Genomic DNA, 16,971 nt, shown 5'->3' on the forward strand with positions numbered 1-16,971 from the left:
CCCTCCAAACTGTTCCAACCTCTGCCTGTTACCCAGTTCCAAAGTCACTTCCACATTTTCAGGTATCTTTTCAGCAATACCCCACTCTGCTGGTACCAATTTAGTGTATTAGTCCATTTTCATGCTGCTGATAAAGACATGGTGGCTCAAGCCTGTAATCCCAACACTTTGGGAGGCCAAGACGGGCAGATCACGAGGTCAAGAGATCGAGACCATCCTGGTCAACATGGTGAAACCCCGTCTCTACTAAAAATACAAAAATTAGCTGGGCATGGTGGTGCACGCCTGTAGTCCCAGCTACTCGGGAGGCTGAGGCAGGAGAATTGCTTGAACTCAGGAGGCGGAGGTTGCAGTGAGCCGAGATCGTGCCATTGCACTCCAGCCTGGGTAACAGGAGTGAAACGCCATCTCAAAAAAAAGACATACCTGAGACTGGGAAGAAAAGGAGATTTAATTGGACTTACAGTTGTACACGGCTGGAAGGCCTCAGAATCATGGTGAGAGGCAAAATGTAGTTCTTACATGGGGGCGGCAAGAGAAAAGAGGAAGACACAAAAGTGGAAATCCTTGATAAAACCATCAGATCTCATGAGACTTATTCACTATCATGAGAATAGCACAGCAAAGACTGGCCCCCATGATTCAAGTACTTACTCTTGGGTCCCTTCCACAACACATGGGAATTCTGGGAGATACAATTCAAGTTGAGATTTGAATGGGGACACAGCCAAACTATATCATCCCCTTGGAGGCAGGGGAAGGAAAATAACATTCACTGACACTCCCCTGTGGGCCAGACACTGAGCTGAACACTTGGTTCACACAATCTCCTCTACGCAAAGCAGCCCTGGGAGGAAAGAACCAACATCTTCATCTGACAGAAGAGTGGTCATCAACCCATGGTCACACGGCTTCTGGCAGCTCGTCCCTTCCTTCAACAGGCACTGCCTCCACACTGTGGCCAGACATCACACTAGATGCGGTAATGGCATGGGGAGGAGACACAGTACCGAGCCCTGCTCTCATGCAGGAACACCACTTTCTCCACTAGCTTCTTTATCTCTTGCTAATCAGTTTCTTTGCCTATAAAGAAGCTGCTGATTTCTAAAGATTGTGAGAATTCGGCCAAGTGACATAGTAGACACTGTTGATGTGCTATCCATATCCCCCTGCCAAACTGGAGGTAACCATGGGAACTTTCCATGTGCACTGATGGCTTCCTGTGTGTCTCTGCCTGGGGACTTCTCTGGCTGCCAAGCACTTGGCCCACCCAGAGGAAGCTGGAGTTCCAGGAATTCATGCCCTCAGCCAATAAGGGAGTCGGGCGGTTGGTGCATAAATACCCCAGCTTCTCTATCCCTCGGTAGGATCACTGAGGCATGTCCTGCACAGTCTCTTGGCAGGGCCCCAGCAGGATGAGCTCCGGGTCCCATCAGGGGTAGCCTGCCCATTCACATGTCTTTCATCGTCTTTCCTCATGACTCCCTCACCATGCTTTCCTGAAGCACCTCCACATAAATTTCTTGCAACCAGATCCTTGCTCAACGTCAGCTTTGGGGCAAACCCAGCCCAAAACAATCACATTTTAGAGTCTGGTGCCCAGTAGACACTCAGCAATTGCTATCTACCTTGATACTCATTTTCTTTCCTTTTTTTTTTTTTTTGAGATGAAGTCTCACTCTGTTGCTAGGCTGGAGTGCACGATCTTGGCTCACTGCAACCTCTGGCTACCAGGTTCAACCGATTCTCCTGCATCAGCCTCCTGAGTAGCTGGGACTGCAGGTGCGTGCCACCATGCCCAGCTAATTTTTGTATGTATAGTAAAGACGGGGTTTCACCATGTTGACCTGGATGGTCTCCATCTCTGACCTCATGATCTGTCCACCTCGGCCTCCCATAATGCTGGGATTACAGGTGTGAGCCATTGCACCCGGCCATTCATTTTCATTTTTATAGAATCAGACAGCTTTGCCCCAGCTGAGTCATCCGCAGCTCATCAGCATCTTCCAGGAGCAGGTATGGGCCTGTGGCCTGGGGATGAAACTGAGGGTCATGGGCCTCAACCTGTATAACCTCATGGGCCTGTAGCCTCAATCACTTGGAAGCTAGATTAATCTCTGTCACACACACACACACACACACACACACACACACACACACACACACACACAAACTATACAGTTTATAAAGCTGTTTTCTTGTGTTCCAGGGCCTGCATCCGATTTTCCCTCCCATTGTTCCAAATCATATGTTCCAACTCAGGGTTCTGTGTTCAACACATTAGGCTTGAAGCCTAATGTGCCAAATGCTCTGCTTGTTGCAAATACACACCACCGCCACCGCCACCACCACCACCACCACCACCACCACCACCACCACCACCATCTCCTTCTTCCAAGTTCCCTTGGGGTCAGCCAGGCTGGAGGTGAAGTTCCCTTGCATCTGGGCAGAGGAGCTGATATGGCTCACTTCCCTTCTAAGCTGCCTGGTGTGGCCCACCAGCCGGCCTGTGTGCCCACCTGGCTGTGATTCTGAGTGCTGGGACCAGACCAAGGCTGTCACCCCACCCCACTACAAACTAGTCCGCTCTGCTGGCATTGGGATCCAGGGGCAGGATGATGTGTTGGTCTCCAGCCAAAGACTGTAGGACCTGCACTCAGACAGCTTTGCCACCTCCCGTTATGTGAACCCATGCTCTTCTGTGTGGCACTGTTGAATGACGTCTGTTTGGAGTGAGCCCTGCAGGATGAGGCCCACGTAGTGCCCCACATTAGACCCTGACACTCAAACCTCAGCCCCCAGCCCACCAGTAGTCAGTGTCTCCCTGTGAAAGCAACACCTATCTGGGCAACCCCAGCAGCTTCCACAACTCATGGCCCATTACAAAAATAAACAGAGTAAGATGCACCTACATTTCGCCTCCTTGGGCCACCTGGGCCACCCACGCTGCTGAGCTCCTTTGCCTCTGGCTGGAATTATGTCAACCACCACAGCTCCCAGCTGGATGTACAGATCAGAAGCTCTGAGGGGCAGCTATTTATGTCTTTGATTAATAAAAAATGGGAGATAAATTAATAATGACTTAAAACATGCAATTTGGGATCAAAATCTTCCAAAGCATGAGAAAAATAATAAAAAGAAGAGTTCTTGATAGTGAAAAGCCTGGAAATAAATGCTGTCTTCAGAGGTCAACCATGAGTCGGGCACTGCTGGGGAGAGAGAAAGAAGGGAGAACAGGTTCTCATACCCACTCCATGCCAGGTGCTGTGCTCGAGATTTACACATTGCCCTCATCGTCACACAACCCCAGGAGACTGTGCCACCATCCCCATTTTATAGATGAGCAAACTGAGGTTCATAGAGGCCAAGTTACTTGCCATGGGTCACAGATGAGTAAGAGACTCGAACCTAGGTCTGCTGCATTGACCAAAAAAAAAAAAGGAAGAAAGAAAAAAAATAGGCCAACAGTGTGGGGCTTGGCAAGTCATTCTGCTTTGAGTTTATGAGGAAGAGGGACAAGCAGAGGGAACATCACGTCAGCTATGAATACCAGGAACGACTGACATGATTTACTGCTATGTCTCCTGAACCTAGAACAGGGCCTGGAACACAGTAGGCGCTCAGGAATGACCTTCAGTAAATGACTAAAATGTCTGGGGGGATAAAGGGGCACAGACTATTCTGAGGTAGGAGAAAGAAAGTGAATGTTTCTAAGCCCCTAGTTTCTAGAGAGCATTGAACAAGCACATTTGACTTTTTAAAAAATCTTTAATTATGGAACTATTTCAAACACAGAGAAAGGCAGAAAATAATACAGCAGACTTTGGGGAACTCATTGGCCCAGATTCACCAGGTGTTCACATTTTGCCATGTTCATGTCAAGTATTTTTATAGTAAAATACATACACGGATATGGCTAAAAGCCCCGTCACCCTGTCCCATTCCCTTCCATCTATCACCATAGGCCACCACTATCCTTGAAGTTGGTGTGTCTCTTCCTGAGCATTTGGCATTATTTTGGGTTTTTACTTTCCAAGAACAGGTATCTCACTGTAGCTATCCTTTCACAATGTGCATTTCACTCAGTTATGTTTTGACTTTGTCTATGTTGGTACATGCGGATGGAGTTCACTTTAATTGCTGTATCCACTGTCTGAATATACAACTGCATTTCTCCATCTGCTTTTTGATCGACATAACAGGCAGTTTTTATTCCTTGCTATTTCAGAGAATGCAGCAATAAAAATCGTTTTTATTACTTTTGAGACTGAGTCTTGCTCTGTTGCCTAAGCTTGAGTGCAGCAGTACAATCTTGCCTCACTGCAATCTCCACCTCCTGGGTTCAAGTGATTCTCCTGCCTCAGCCTCCTGAGTAGCTGGGATTACCACTACACCTGCCTAATTTTTGTATTTTTAGTAGAGATGGGGTATCTCCATATTGGCCAGGCAGGTCTCGAACTCCTGACCTCAGGTGATCCACCTGCCTTGGCCTCCCAAAGTGCTGGGATTACAGGCGTGAACCACCACACCTGGCCGTCAATAGAAATTTTTATACACATCTCTGGGTGCACTCATGTGTCACACACAACCTTGACAACAATCACAATATGCTGGAACTTGTGTACCCCTACATGACCTTGGAAAACTGCTTGAAGTCTCAGCAGCTTAGTTTCCTTGTCAGTAAATTGGGGTAATAAAATAGCTTGTATTTTGGGGAAGATTCTGTGCTTCAAAGTAGAGGAAACGCATTCGGCCACATGGAAAGCACTTCTTCAAGATTAGCTGTCTACTGCTCAGGTATTCGACTTTCAGGAAGTGCTGAGCATCCTCCCCTGTCTGAGGTACAATGGGCTGGCCCTCATGCTCACATGCAGATGAGACTGATGGGTGCAGTGACGGAAAAGCACACACGCCTCTCTGCTAACTGACCAAGCTGGAGTGGAAGAGACAGGCAAGGCTCCCAGAGGAAGCGACACTGAGCTGAGAGCTTAGAAGATGAGGAGGCAGAAAAGGTGAGTGGGAGATGGGAAGGTGGGAGACTGGCCAGGCAGAGGAAGCTGCAAGTATAAGGGATGGGCTGACGCAAGAGAACATGTTTGGAGCCTGAGAGGTAGGTGTGAGCTGGCCGTGGCATAGAACAAGTGTGGAGAGGTAGGCAGAGCAGACAGGCTATACCCCGAGGCTATGGGGAAACGGAAGGATTTCAAGCCCGGCAGTAACAGACTTGGATCTGTGTGTGTGAAAAACAGGGCTGGTCTTGGCGTGGAGGTGGCATGGAAGGGAGACTGGGAGATGGGAGACCCATGAGGGGAGCGTTAAAGTGGCACCAGTAAACGCATGAGGGGAGAACTGAAGCTGTTGCCACTTCTGCTACCAATAATCTGTTGCCTTCCTGAAGCTTGGGATGCACGCACACAGAGAGCTCTGTCTGGCTCACAGATTGAGAACACTTTGTTGACCTCTCCATGCCTGTGTGTCATGTCTAGCTCCTAAGTCTCCCTTCTCCCACTGCAACATCACACGGTGGCCACGCCTCCCACAACACGCAGTGGGCATCTTCAGAGGGACAGCAGCTGGTGGATGACGGAAGCACCCCCTCCCGCCCCAGCTCCAAGAGGTCTGAACTCACACCACACACCCTACACTCTTCTTAGGCTTGCTCAGCACCTTGTAGGGCACAGCACCTGGCCCTGCACTCTCAAGTTTCCAGGTGACAGGAGCCCTTTAGGCTTCTTGGCACCAGGGGCATGTCTGGGTCCTCACCAATGTCCCATGATAAGAGATCCCACCAGCAGCCAGGCTGTAAAGAACCAGGTCAACACATTCTAGTACAAAAGGGCTGTTGGTTACCACCGGGCAGCCTTGTCTACTATCTAAACATCATATATCTATAACGAGACAGGGACAGAGACACAAGAACTGCCCCAGCCTCTCTACTTCTTAAGTGGAGATCCCCTTTTTGATTTTTTGATTTTATTATTATTACTGTTATTTAGACAGGGTCTTGCTCTGTCACACAGACTGGAGTGCAGTGGCTCGATCACAGCTCACTGCAGCCTCGACCTCCTTAGTTCAAGCAATACTCCCACCTCGGCCTCCAAAGTAGCTAGGACTACAGGCACACACCACCACATCAGGCTAATCTTTGTATCTTATTTTTATTTTTTGTAGAGACAGGGTTTTGTCATGTTGGCCAGGCTGGTTTTGAACTTCTGGGCTCAGGCAATCTGCCCGCTATAGCCTCCTAAAGTGCTGGGATTACAGGTATGAGAGATTTCGAAGTTTCTGAAGCCTCTATCCCTAGTGACAGTGGTGTGCCCTGGCCTTGCCCTAGACTAGGCTAAAGCACCTGCCATCCATTCTCCCAGAACTCCGCACTTCCCTACTCATGATGCCATCCCTTTTACAATGACAGGTTGAATTTCTGCCTTCCTTGCTAGGCTGTAAGTTCCGCCATGGACATAACTGCATCTGCCTGGTGTGCTGTTGTTCCCCTGATGTCTGAACAGAGTCAGGCTCCTGACAAGCCCCCGCTATTTGGAGCTGAGTCAATAGGACGTGCTAACTGAGGGAGAGGAAAGGGTGGAGGAAGACTCGCAGACCTCAGAGGCCTGGGGAGAGGAAAAGTGTCTTGCCCAAGTCACAGGCCAGGCAGGAAGAGATCACAGTTCCTGCTCGGAATCTCTGACTCTCAGTCAGGGCCTTTCCCACTCATTATACTGTGCTAGAAAGAGGTTACGAAACCCATAGAAAAGTGTTCTATAGTTAAATAAGCTTGAGAAACTCTGGGTTAAACAAAATGAAAGGAGTTTCTTTGCCACTGATCTTTTCAGAGCCTTTAACACGCTCCTATGCCCATGCTTCCAGAAGGTCACACACAGTATGCCATGCTCTCTGGCCCTGGAACTCTGCCTGTGAAACAGTTTGAAACCTCCGGCACCATCCCCCAGCTGTGTATCATAATTATTTATTAAATGTGACACAGTAGAGAGATTTGTTGCAATTTTTTTGAGTGGAATAGGAAAATCCTTTTGTACAAATAATTACTCCAAGCCTTATATACAAACGGGATAAAAACAGAACTGCTCTGGTTGAAGGGGGTCTGGGGATCCATCTGGAGCTGTCCTTTCACTGCTGCTATGCAAAGAACCCTCGTTTTCTTTGGAGCACAGTTTGAAAACCACTGGTGCAGAACTCACACATGAGGTTGAAACTAGGAGGCTTGTAGTTTTTGTTCTACCATGGACTGTTTTTACCCTGGGAAAGCCATTTAGACTCATTGGGCTTCAGTTTCCCCAAGTATACAATAAGTCTGTCACACTGTATGTTTCTTGGAGTCCTGAACTTTCAGCTTTGATATGGTGAGGAGTGTACTCCTATGACTATTAAAGTCTAAGATTCCATGGCTTAGTATTCCAATTCTGGGACTGCCTGTAGCCAGCCCGAGCTGGTGCAGCATGCCGGAGCCCAAGCTGTGAAAAGCAGAATTCATTAACTGCAGTGCGCTGCCCAGGGGCACTGGGCTCCTGGGGTGGGTGACTGGAATCGGCAGCCGCTCAGTGGGCAGAGCTGGGATAGGGACCCAGGTCTCCTGACTCCTGCTCTATCTTTAGATCTCCATAGCAACAGTCGCTAGGGCACTGAGCTGAAGGCACAAGCTGAGCGGCTGCCTGCAGGAGGGAGGAGCATTTCCTTCCCGAGCCTCTTCTTTTGCTAGGCTCGGTTCTTGAGCCAGGAAAGGGGACTGTTCACATGAAGCTGTTCACAGCAGGAAAGGTTTGGGGTCAGTCGAGGGCCCCATCTTGCCCTCAGGACACGGTCAAGTCATAGAACCCAAGACCTTTTTGTGTCAGGCTCATGGCACTGGAGGAAAGGTAGGGTCCTCCTCCAAAGAGCTCTTAGCCTCTCCTGTGTCCTTTCCTACACACCCAGGAACACCTAATCTAAGATGGTGCTGAGGCCACAGCTATAGCCCCCAAGAGATCCTCTATTCAGAGGGGCCAGCGAAGCTCCTCCTGACTCTTCCCCTGCCCAACTCCTACTCCTCCTGGGGCTCAGCCTGGACTTGGCTTCCTCTGAGGAGTCCTCCCTGACTTCCAGGCTGGCTGCTCACCTCCTCTGGATGCCTACAGTCTGTCTTTCCTCCACATAGTAGGAGGCCAGGAGGAGTTATTAACCTCCAGGGGCAGATGAGAAGTAGAGGTTCTGAGCAGTAAAGACACTTGCCCAAGGATACCTGGCAAATGAGCAGCAGGACTAGGCCTGGACTCTGTGTGTTCTGATTTCAGTCTGTGCTCCTTCCTGGGTCTCAGTAGCAGGCCCCTGGCCTGGGCTTTGGAAGGGCGGCCAGGGCTAGAAGAGGAAGTAGGAGTCCTCAGTGAGGCCTGCACACAGCAAGCACCTGGCTATGTCCTTGGTGAACTCAGCTGAGCCACAGACCAGTGCGAATGGCTTTCTCCGACAGCAGCTGACCAGCTCTTTAATCAGGTCCTGGCCCAGGTGGCCAAAGCGGGTCTTCTCTTGGTAACTCCAGGGAAGCTGCTCTGGGGAGCTCTCCTGGAAGACAAGAAAGGTATGGGTGACTACGAGGGAGCGAGGGGTCCTTACGTGTTCACACAGCCAGCTCGTTTCTGAAAAATGAGGAACCTGAGGCAGAAGGGGTAGGAAGCCAACCTGCATCCAGCCCCACCACAGGCCAGGCACTTCCTCCTCACCCGCAAAACAAGCCTGTGGGAAGGCTATCACCATCCTATGACAAAAGCGGCCCAGGGAAGAGGAACTTCCCCAGGGCACACAATGAGGCGGGGACAGCAGCAGGACTAGAACTCAAGTCCTGCCATTTCTCATTGCTTCCCAGCAGCCATTGTACCTGCCACTGTGGAGGAACGTTTTCTCCCCTGACTGTGGGTTTCCCAGAATCTTTCCACCATTAGCCATCATCATCACCCTCGGAGCATAACTTTTGCTCATTCGTTTTAAGGTTTTGATGAATGTATTCATTTAGCAGATATTTACCAAGTGCTTACTCTGTGCCAGGCACTGAGCTAGCCACTGGGGATATGGCAGCTGCTCAAAACAGACAAGGGTCCTGGCTGCATACAACACAGACCCCAGGTCACAGTGCCTTCATCAAGAATGGCTAAGCTCGAATTCCAAGGCTGGACTGTGCCCCCAGGGACCCAGGATCCTTCTCTCTTCCCTTCTAGCCTCAGCTGTGGCTTTCCTCCTCAGGGTTACAAAATGAAGGCTCCACTCCCAGGTGACTTGAAGAAAATATATTTAAATGAACATTTTATTGGAATACAACATACGTGTAGAAAAGTGTATAAAGCATTAAGTATACAGTGGGCATTAATTACACCAGCACTGTGGCTCTCCGAACAGTGGCTAGTTTACAGCTAGCCCTCTGTATCCATGGGTTCCACATTTGTGAATTCAACCTTGTGGATTCAAAATATTTTTAGAAAAACATTAAAAAATAACAACGTACTAATGAAAACACAAATAAAAAACAATACGGTATAACAGCCACTTACTTAACATTTACATTATATTAGGTATTATAATTTAGAGATGATTTAAGGCACGTGGAAGGATGTGCCTATGTTATATGCAAATACCACACGATTTTATATCAAGGACTTGAGTATCCTCAGATTTTGGTATCTGCAGGGGGTCCTGGAATCAAGCCCCCATGGACACCTAGGAACAACTATATATATAGTCTGAAGAATTTAAATGCAGAAACTATGTAACCAGCCCACAAAGAAAAAAAATCCAGAACAGAGCTATCATTCTGCAGGTCCTATGAGGGCAAGTTGCTAGTTCCTGGGGCTAGGCACAAAGACAGGATTGGTGGGGGGTAGAGCTCCATTGCCACTTTCCTGGCTGAGTGACTGTGGCCTCTCAGGATCATGACTGTGAGGAAAGTATCTGCTATGGAAAGCCACTGTCCAGAGAGCCGCAGTGCTGGTGTAAGCCATGGCAGAGGCCCGTGAGGAGTGGCCTCTATTCTGAGGCATACTCAAAGGGCCCTGGAGGCAGGTGCAGCGGCTCATGCCTGTAATCCCAGCACTTTGGGAGGCTCAGGTAGGAGGATCACTTGAGCCCAGGAGTTCAAGACCAGCCTGGGCAATGTGACAAAAGCTGGTCTCTATGAAAAATACAAAAATTAGCTAGGGATGGTGGAACATGCCTGTAGTCCCAGTTGCTTGGGAGGTTGAGGTAGGAGGATCATCTAAGCCCAGGGAGGTTGAGGTTTCAGTGAGTGGTGATTGCACCACTACATTTCAGCCTGGGCAACAGAGTGAGGCCCCGTCTCAAAACAAAACAAAACAAAATAAACAGGGTCCCTGGAGTCCTATCTCACAGAGCCTGTGCTAATGAGGGGTATCCTCTCTGATGATCTGGCATTTCCCATGATCTCGCTATGGTCTGACCCACCAGATGAGGCCTTGGGGCCCACTGGCCTCGCCTTCCCTTTCCACTGCTCAATTCCCTCAGACCACTTAGGTTCAGCACAGCCCATCCCACCATGCACCCTGAGATGCCCTGGGCCTGGCTGCTGCTGAGATGGGTAGGGGACCCCACAAACAATGATGGTGCAGCAGGTGGGTGCTGTGAAGGAGAGCCAGGGCAGTGGCAGCAGAAACACCAAGGCCAGCCTGGGAGCTCTAGGAAAGCTTCCAGGATGCACTTATACCTCAACAGGGATGTGAGGGCTACAGAGGTGTGAGGTGAGGAAGGGGGAGCACTCTTGGCAAGGAGAATGGTATGAGCAAAGGCCCAGCAGCCAGAAAAGCACAGCACATTTACAACCATGGGCAGACCAGTGACATCAGGCCACAGCTTACAGGGAAAGTGGGCTAGAAGATGAGGCCACAGAGGGTGGCACTTCCCGGGCTTGGACCTCATCCTGTGAGCAGTAGGGAGCCAGGGAAGGGCTGGAAATGGGGTGGTGGTGTGGTCGGATCTGCCCTCAGGACTGCAGGATAAATTGGCATAGAGTGGCTGGGATGGGAAGACTCTTGAGAATGCTGCAGCTGTGGCCCAGGCAGGGGAGGGAGCATACTGAGCCAAGAGAGTGTGGACAAGCAGGAGCTACCAGCCATCCCTTCACCTGCCACTGATGGCCAGCCTACTTGCCTACCCAACCCCCAGGCCACGACCACCGCCCTGGCCTAGCTGGGAGCTGAAGATCTTCTATCGCTATTGCTAGTGAACTTTAACTTAAATGCCACATGCTTGGTAAAGCCCTCCTGACCCTGCCTGGCCTCTCTTGCCCCTGCTGGCATCCTGAATATCCTCACAGCACCTTGCGCTGTGCTGCTTTATTCTGAGGAGCGCAGACTTTGAGCAGGACCTCCTGGGTTCATACTCCACTCTCCACTAACCAGCTGTGTTACCCTGGGTAAGGTTCTTAACCATCCTGTGCCTCAGTTTCCACATGTGTACAAGGAGCATGATGGGCATATAAGCCTCCTAAGATTGTGGTGGAAATTAAATGAGTTAATAAAGTGCTTAGAATGGTGCTGGGTATAGAGAATGTGCTGAATGAAGGGGAGTCCTTTACAGCCATCTCTGTGGCTGTCACCCATAGACAGGTAGACAGCGGGGGGGCTGGGAGTGGGTCACCTTCACTGTTGTGTCTCTGATACCTGGCATGTACTCAGGCAACAGAGGAGGGAAAGGAAGACTGGCCAGCCGCTTGGGGACCCTCTGCCAGGTGCCTCCCTTCCTGCTTTCCTCCAGGCATCCTTGCCCAGGCTCACAGGCAGGCTGTCTGTGTTGTTGGGCAATGGTGGCCTATCCCCCGTGCCTACCCTTCAGGCTGCATGTTAGCCTTTGGCTCCATTCCCCTCCCTTGGGCACTTTCCTGCTGCCATGAATGTTCACCATGCTCTCAATGTCATGCCACTGGGCATTCTGCCCCATGGACAAGCCCGCAGACCACAGGCCTGCAGACCACAGCCCCTGGGGAGACTAGGGACCCTGATATTGGGACAGGAAATCCAATTTCCTTACCCCTCACACCCAGCCACAATATTGAGGATCAAATAAGTGTTCAGGGACTATATAAAGCTTTCTCATAGCGGGACCAGACGAGAAGGCACTCCACAGGACCAGGCAAGAAGACTGACCCTGAGCACCATGGAATGCAGGGGGCCCAGCAGAAACCCCAACCCAGGGGCAACAGGAGAGAAAAGTTAAGCTGTCAACCAGGGAAAGGCAGGCCACCAAAGGTAGCTGAGGGCCTGGCTTGAGATGAGGGGCAAAGATGAGGCCTGTGCTCTGGCCTATGGGGGTGGCCCTAAAAGGTTCACCTGCATGAACAGAGGGGATATGGAGTCAGACGGAGAAGGGGTCAACAGGGAGAGTCACTGCCAGCTAAGGAGGGGTCCTCCTATGGAGGGACAGGCTGAGGGGGGAGGATACTAGCAAGCTCACGAAACTCAGATCAGTTTACTCAAGCAGTCACTGATGAGTCCCTGTTCTGTGTCTGGCATTATGCTAAGCACTCAAGAGAGAGTGCTGAGGCAGACATGTGGTCCCTGCCTCAAGGAACATCACTCAGCTGGAGGGAGGTCTGCAGCCTGCCCCAGCCCTCACAGCCAGGCCCCTGCCCATGTCACCGATGATGCCAGAGGCAATGGGAGGCAGGAATGCATGGGGTGAGAGCCAGATTTGGCAACCAGACAGCCCTGGGCTCAAATCCTGGCCTCAACCCTGTCCAGCAGCATGAGCTGGTGGGCAGCTTCACTCCCAGAGCGTGCATCTCCTCATGTGTATAATGAACATGAGAACACCTGCCTTCTGTGCCACGTACAGGTAGGTGCTCCACCAGTGGCAGGGATTATGACTACACTGTCTATTGCCAAAGAGGCTACAGCTGGTCCTCAGGACAGGTGCAAAGGGACTGCAGAGTCTCAATCAAGAAAGGAAGTCACCATCCTGGGCTCACCTGGCTGAGTACAAAGAAGGTACGGACGTTCCAGAAACGGGCCTGCTCTTGGAGGAAGGTTTTCAGGTAGATGCTCTCAAAGGTCTTGAAGCAACCAACCAGAGTGACAAAAGTCTCATCATCCTCATTGTCTGTGATGCTCTGCAGGATGGGCACCATGGGGGCCAGGCCCGTGCCCGCAGCCAGCATGAGAAGCTCACCATACTGGGGAACAGAACAGGTATGTATGACACAGGTGGGTTAGGGGAGTTTCACTCTGTCCCCTCTAGTATGGGGTTTTTCCTCATGCTTCCTTCAAGTGGATGGCAGTGCCCTTCTTGGGTGTCCAACCACCTATGTCCCCTCTCTACCTCCTCCAGAAAGCCAACTTTGCTTGTGAAAGGCATGTGAGGTTTGAGTAACAGAGATGATGGGATATGGGGGCTGAAAGGGAACATAATATTATAGCCATTCCTGTAAGTGGCCTACTTGCCTACTAAAGCATCTCCGCAAGGACTCTCTGTTTACACACTTCTGCTGACAGGGAGCAAACTACTTCCCAAGGCAGTTTGCTCTACTATAGGCCAAGTGCTTTGCCAGAGAAGTCTTCACAACTTACATTGAACTGAAATCTGTTCCCATCAAAGCCTTGGCCACTCCCAACGCCTTTCCAGCCCTGGAATGCTTCCTCTGCCCCAGGGTACCTGTGCAGAGATCTCAAGGGCCCACCTTGGACCTCTGAGCTTGCTAATCTCCAGGCTAAATGAAAAAATACGCATAAGCATGTAGCACAGCACTGGCACAAAAGAGTCACCTGAAAAAGGTGAATTCCCAGCTGGGTGTAGTAGCTCACACCTGTAATCCTAGCACTTTGGGAGGCTGAGGCAGGTGGATCACTTAAGGTCAGGAGTTCGAGACCAACATGACAAAACCCCATCTCTACTAAAAATACAAAATTTAGCCAAGCGTGGTGGTGCATGCCTGTAGTTCCAGCTACTCAGGAGGCTAAGGCAGGAGAATCACTTGAACCTGGGAGGTGGAGGTTGCAGGGAGCCAAGATCATGCCACTGCACTCCAGCCTGGGTGACAGAGAGAGCCTCCATCTCAAAAAAAATAAAAATAAAAAAGGTGAGTTCCAACCCCAAGAGGTCCCAGTTCCATCAACTCCTCCTCACTGAATTTGTTTCTTGGCTTTAGGCCTCTTAAAGAGGGGTGACCTCTCTCTCCTTTTTTTTTTTTTTTAGACGGAAGTTTCACTCTTGTTACCCAGGCTGGAGTGCAATGGCGCGATCTCGGCTCATCGCAACCTCCGCCTCCTGGGTTCAGGCAATTCTCCCGCCTCAGCCTCCTGAGTAGCTGGGATTACAGGCACGCCCCACCATGCCCAGCTAATTTTTTTTGTATTTTTAGTAGAGACGGGTTTCACCATGTTGACCAGGATGGTCTCGATCTCTTGACCTCGTGATCCACCCGCCTCGGCCTCCCAAAGTGCTGGGATTACAGGCGTGAGCCACTGTGCCCGGCCCGAAGGGTGACCTCTTTAAGGTCAGTGCCTTAAAGGTTAGTACCTGAGCAATGCTTCAAGTATCTTTAAGGCACAGACCTTAAAGAGGAGTATTTACCTCCCTCATTCTAGAGATTAGGGCTCTGGGTATAAACCCCCAACCATGTGATCTGGGCAAGCTCTTTTACCAATCTCAGCCTCCGTGTCCTCAGTGGTAAAAAAAGAAAAGCACTGTCCCATGATAGCACCTATCTCAGAACTGTTACAAAGATTAAATAAGATGAAGAAAAGTTAGCTGGGTTTGGTGGCTCATGCCTGTAATCTCAGCTACTCAAGGCTGAGACAGGAGAATCGCTTGAGCCTAGAAGGTTGGAGCTATAGTGCGCTATGATCATGCCACTGCACTCCAGCTGGACAACAGAGTAAGACCCTGTCTCAAACAAAACAAAACAAAACAAAACAAAACAAAACAAAACAAAACAGAAAAGTGCCTGGTGCATACAGTTAGATTCCTCCCCTTCCCTAAGCTGCAGAGACTCCTGCCTGGCAGCTACCACTCTTCCTCCCATCCCAGCTTGGGCTATCCTCTGGGAGGCTTTCCCCGATCCAGGGCAGGGGAGGGTCCTTTGTATTTCCACAGCTTCCTCTGAGTCCCTCCACACCACACTGGCCACACTGTGCTGTTGTCATCTGTCTGTGTATCTGACTCCCCCAGCAGACAATGAGCTTCTGGAGGACAGGGGCCTTATCTGACCCATCTCTGGGTCCCCAGAGTCCAGTACAGGCCTGGCCCTGGGTGGACGCTTGTGTCTGTTTGTTGAATGAATGCACAGACAGATGCTAATATATCAGTCCACAGGGCTGCTATAATATCCATCTGTAATGAAGATGGCTGTAGAGCAGTAAAACAGGGCCCGGAAGAGGGCAGGAGCTTCCCAGACATCCTCGTGGGGTGACACCAAGGCTTACTGAAATTTCAGTGAACGCATATTAAGGTGTGAGACACACCCTTTCTTTCTCCTCACCATGAGGCCCTACAACCTCCCTAGATAAGAAATGCAGGAGCTAGACATGGTGCCTCATGCCTGTAATCCCAGCACTTTGGGAGGCTGAGGTGAGGATCCCTTGAGCCAGGGAGTTTGAGACCAGCCTGGGCAACCTGGCGAATTCCTGTCTCTACAAAAAATACAAAACTTAGATGGGCATGGTGATGTACATGTAGTCCCAGCTACTCGGGAGGCTGAGGCAGGAGGATTGCTTGAGCCCAGTAGGTGGAGCTGCAGTAAGCTATACAGCACTCCAGCCTGGGCAATAGGGAGGGAGGGAAAGCAGGAGGGCAGGAAGGCAGGAAATAAATGTAGGGCCTTAAGTGTTCTATGCAAGTGAAGGAGCAGCCACAAGGCATAGGGAGGCTCCACCAGAAAAGGTGGTCAAGACAATGTTCATCTGTTACCCACTCTAGGCCAGGAGGAAACACAATTTCTATTCCCTGCTCTTAACGACCTGGGGGATGCAAGGCTAAGCATGACTAGCACTAGGAGAATACTATGAAAGAGTATTAATATATGCATACATTTATGGGAAGATACAGAAATTAAAGAATTTTTTTTTTTAAAAAAAGAAAAAAGCCCATATGCATAGCACACGTCTGTAGAATGGGAGTTGTAGCACCTAAGTGCTGCTGTGAAGATTATGTAAGTCAATATATACCAAGTGCTAAGGTCCGAGCCTGGCACTCATGAGGTGCTACAAGTGTTTGATATTATTATACATACATATTACACCGTGTGCATGCAGTGTGCATTTGTACATATACTCATGTGGAAGAGGATTTGGAAGGATATACCACCAAGCTGTAAGATGGGTGTGTCTGGGTAGATTGCCTGTGTGTTTTATTTTCTTCTTTTTGTTTCTTTCCATCTGCTGATTTTTGGGTAATGAACATGCACTGCATTTATAAAAGGGAAAAAACAATAAAAGCGATTTTTCTTTTTCTTTTTCTTTTTTTGAGAGAGAGTCTTTCTCTGCTGCCCAGGCTGGAATGCAGTGGCAAGATCTCGGCTCACTGAGACCCCTGCCTCCTGTGTTCAAGCAATTCTCACACCTTGGCCTCCCAAGTGGCTGGGATTACAGGCATGTGCCACCACACGCTTGGCTAATATGTTTTGTATTTTTAGTAGAGATGGGGTTTTGCCATGTAGGCCAGGCTGGTCTCAAACTCCTGACCTCAGGTGATCCACCCTCCTCGGCCTCCCAAAGTACTGGGATTACAGGCGTGAGCCACTGCACCCAGCCATAAAAGCTATTTTAAAATTAAACAAAAAGAATGGAGAGGAAGGCATGATTCATTCTTTTCCATTTGTTTTCATTTTGCTTTGTTTTCCTAATTATAAAGGTAATAGGTGTTCACTGCAAATGATTTAGAAAGTATAATGAAGAAAATAAAAATCACCCATAATTCTACCACCCAGAGCTTCTAACATTTCATTGCATTTTATTTTCATAGTTTGTGCATTTTAACTTAGTT

The 16,971-nt window shown here is 49.7% G+C and overlaps 1 protein-coding gene across 4 annotated transcripts in view; it reads right to left on the bottom strand.

Annotated features, from left to right (window-relative positions):
• Nucleotides 1–3,770: 3,770 nt before the first annotated feature.
• Nucleotides 3,771–16,971, bottom strand: part of CYB5RL (cytochrome b5 reductase like) — a 33,284-nt gene continuing 20,083 nt past the window's right edge. For all 4 annotated transcript variants that reach the window (XM_074380863.1, XM_003921526.4, XM_074380864.1 and 1 more), the window contains 2 exons: nucleotides 12,962–13,165; nucleotides 3,771–8,556 (listed from right to left, as the gene is read on the bottom strand). In XM_074380863.1, the coding sequence (XP_074236964.1) occupies nucleotides 8,353–8,556; nucleotides 12,962–13,165 (408 nt within the window). In that variant the 3' untranslated portion in view covers nucleotides 3,771–8,352. The remainder of the gene's footprint in view (nucleotides 8,557–12,961; nucleotides 13,166–16,971) is intronic.

This window comes from Saimiri boliviensis, chromosome 11 (assembly GCF_048565385.1).
Source record: "Saimiri boliviensis isolate mSaiBol1 chromosome 11, mSaiBol1.pri, whole genome shotgun sequence".
Classification (NCBI taxonomy): domain Eukaryota; kingdom Metazoa; phylum Chordata; class Mammalia; order Primates; family Cebidae; genus Saimiri; species Saimiri boliviensis.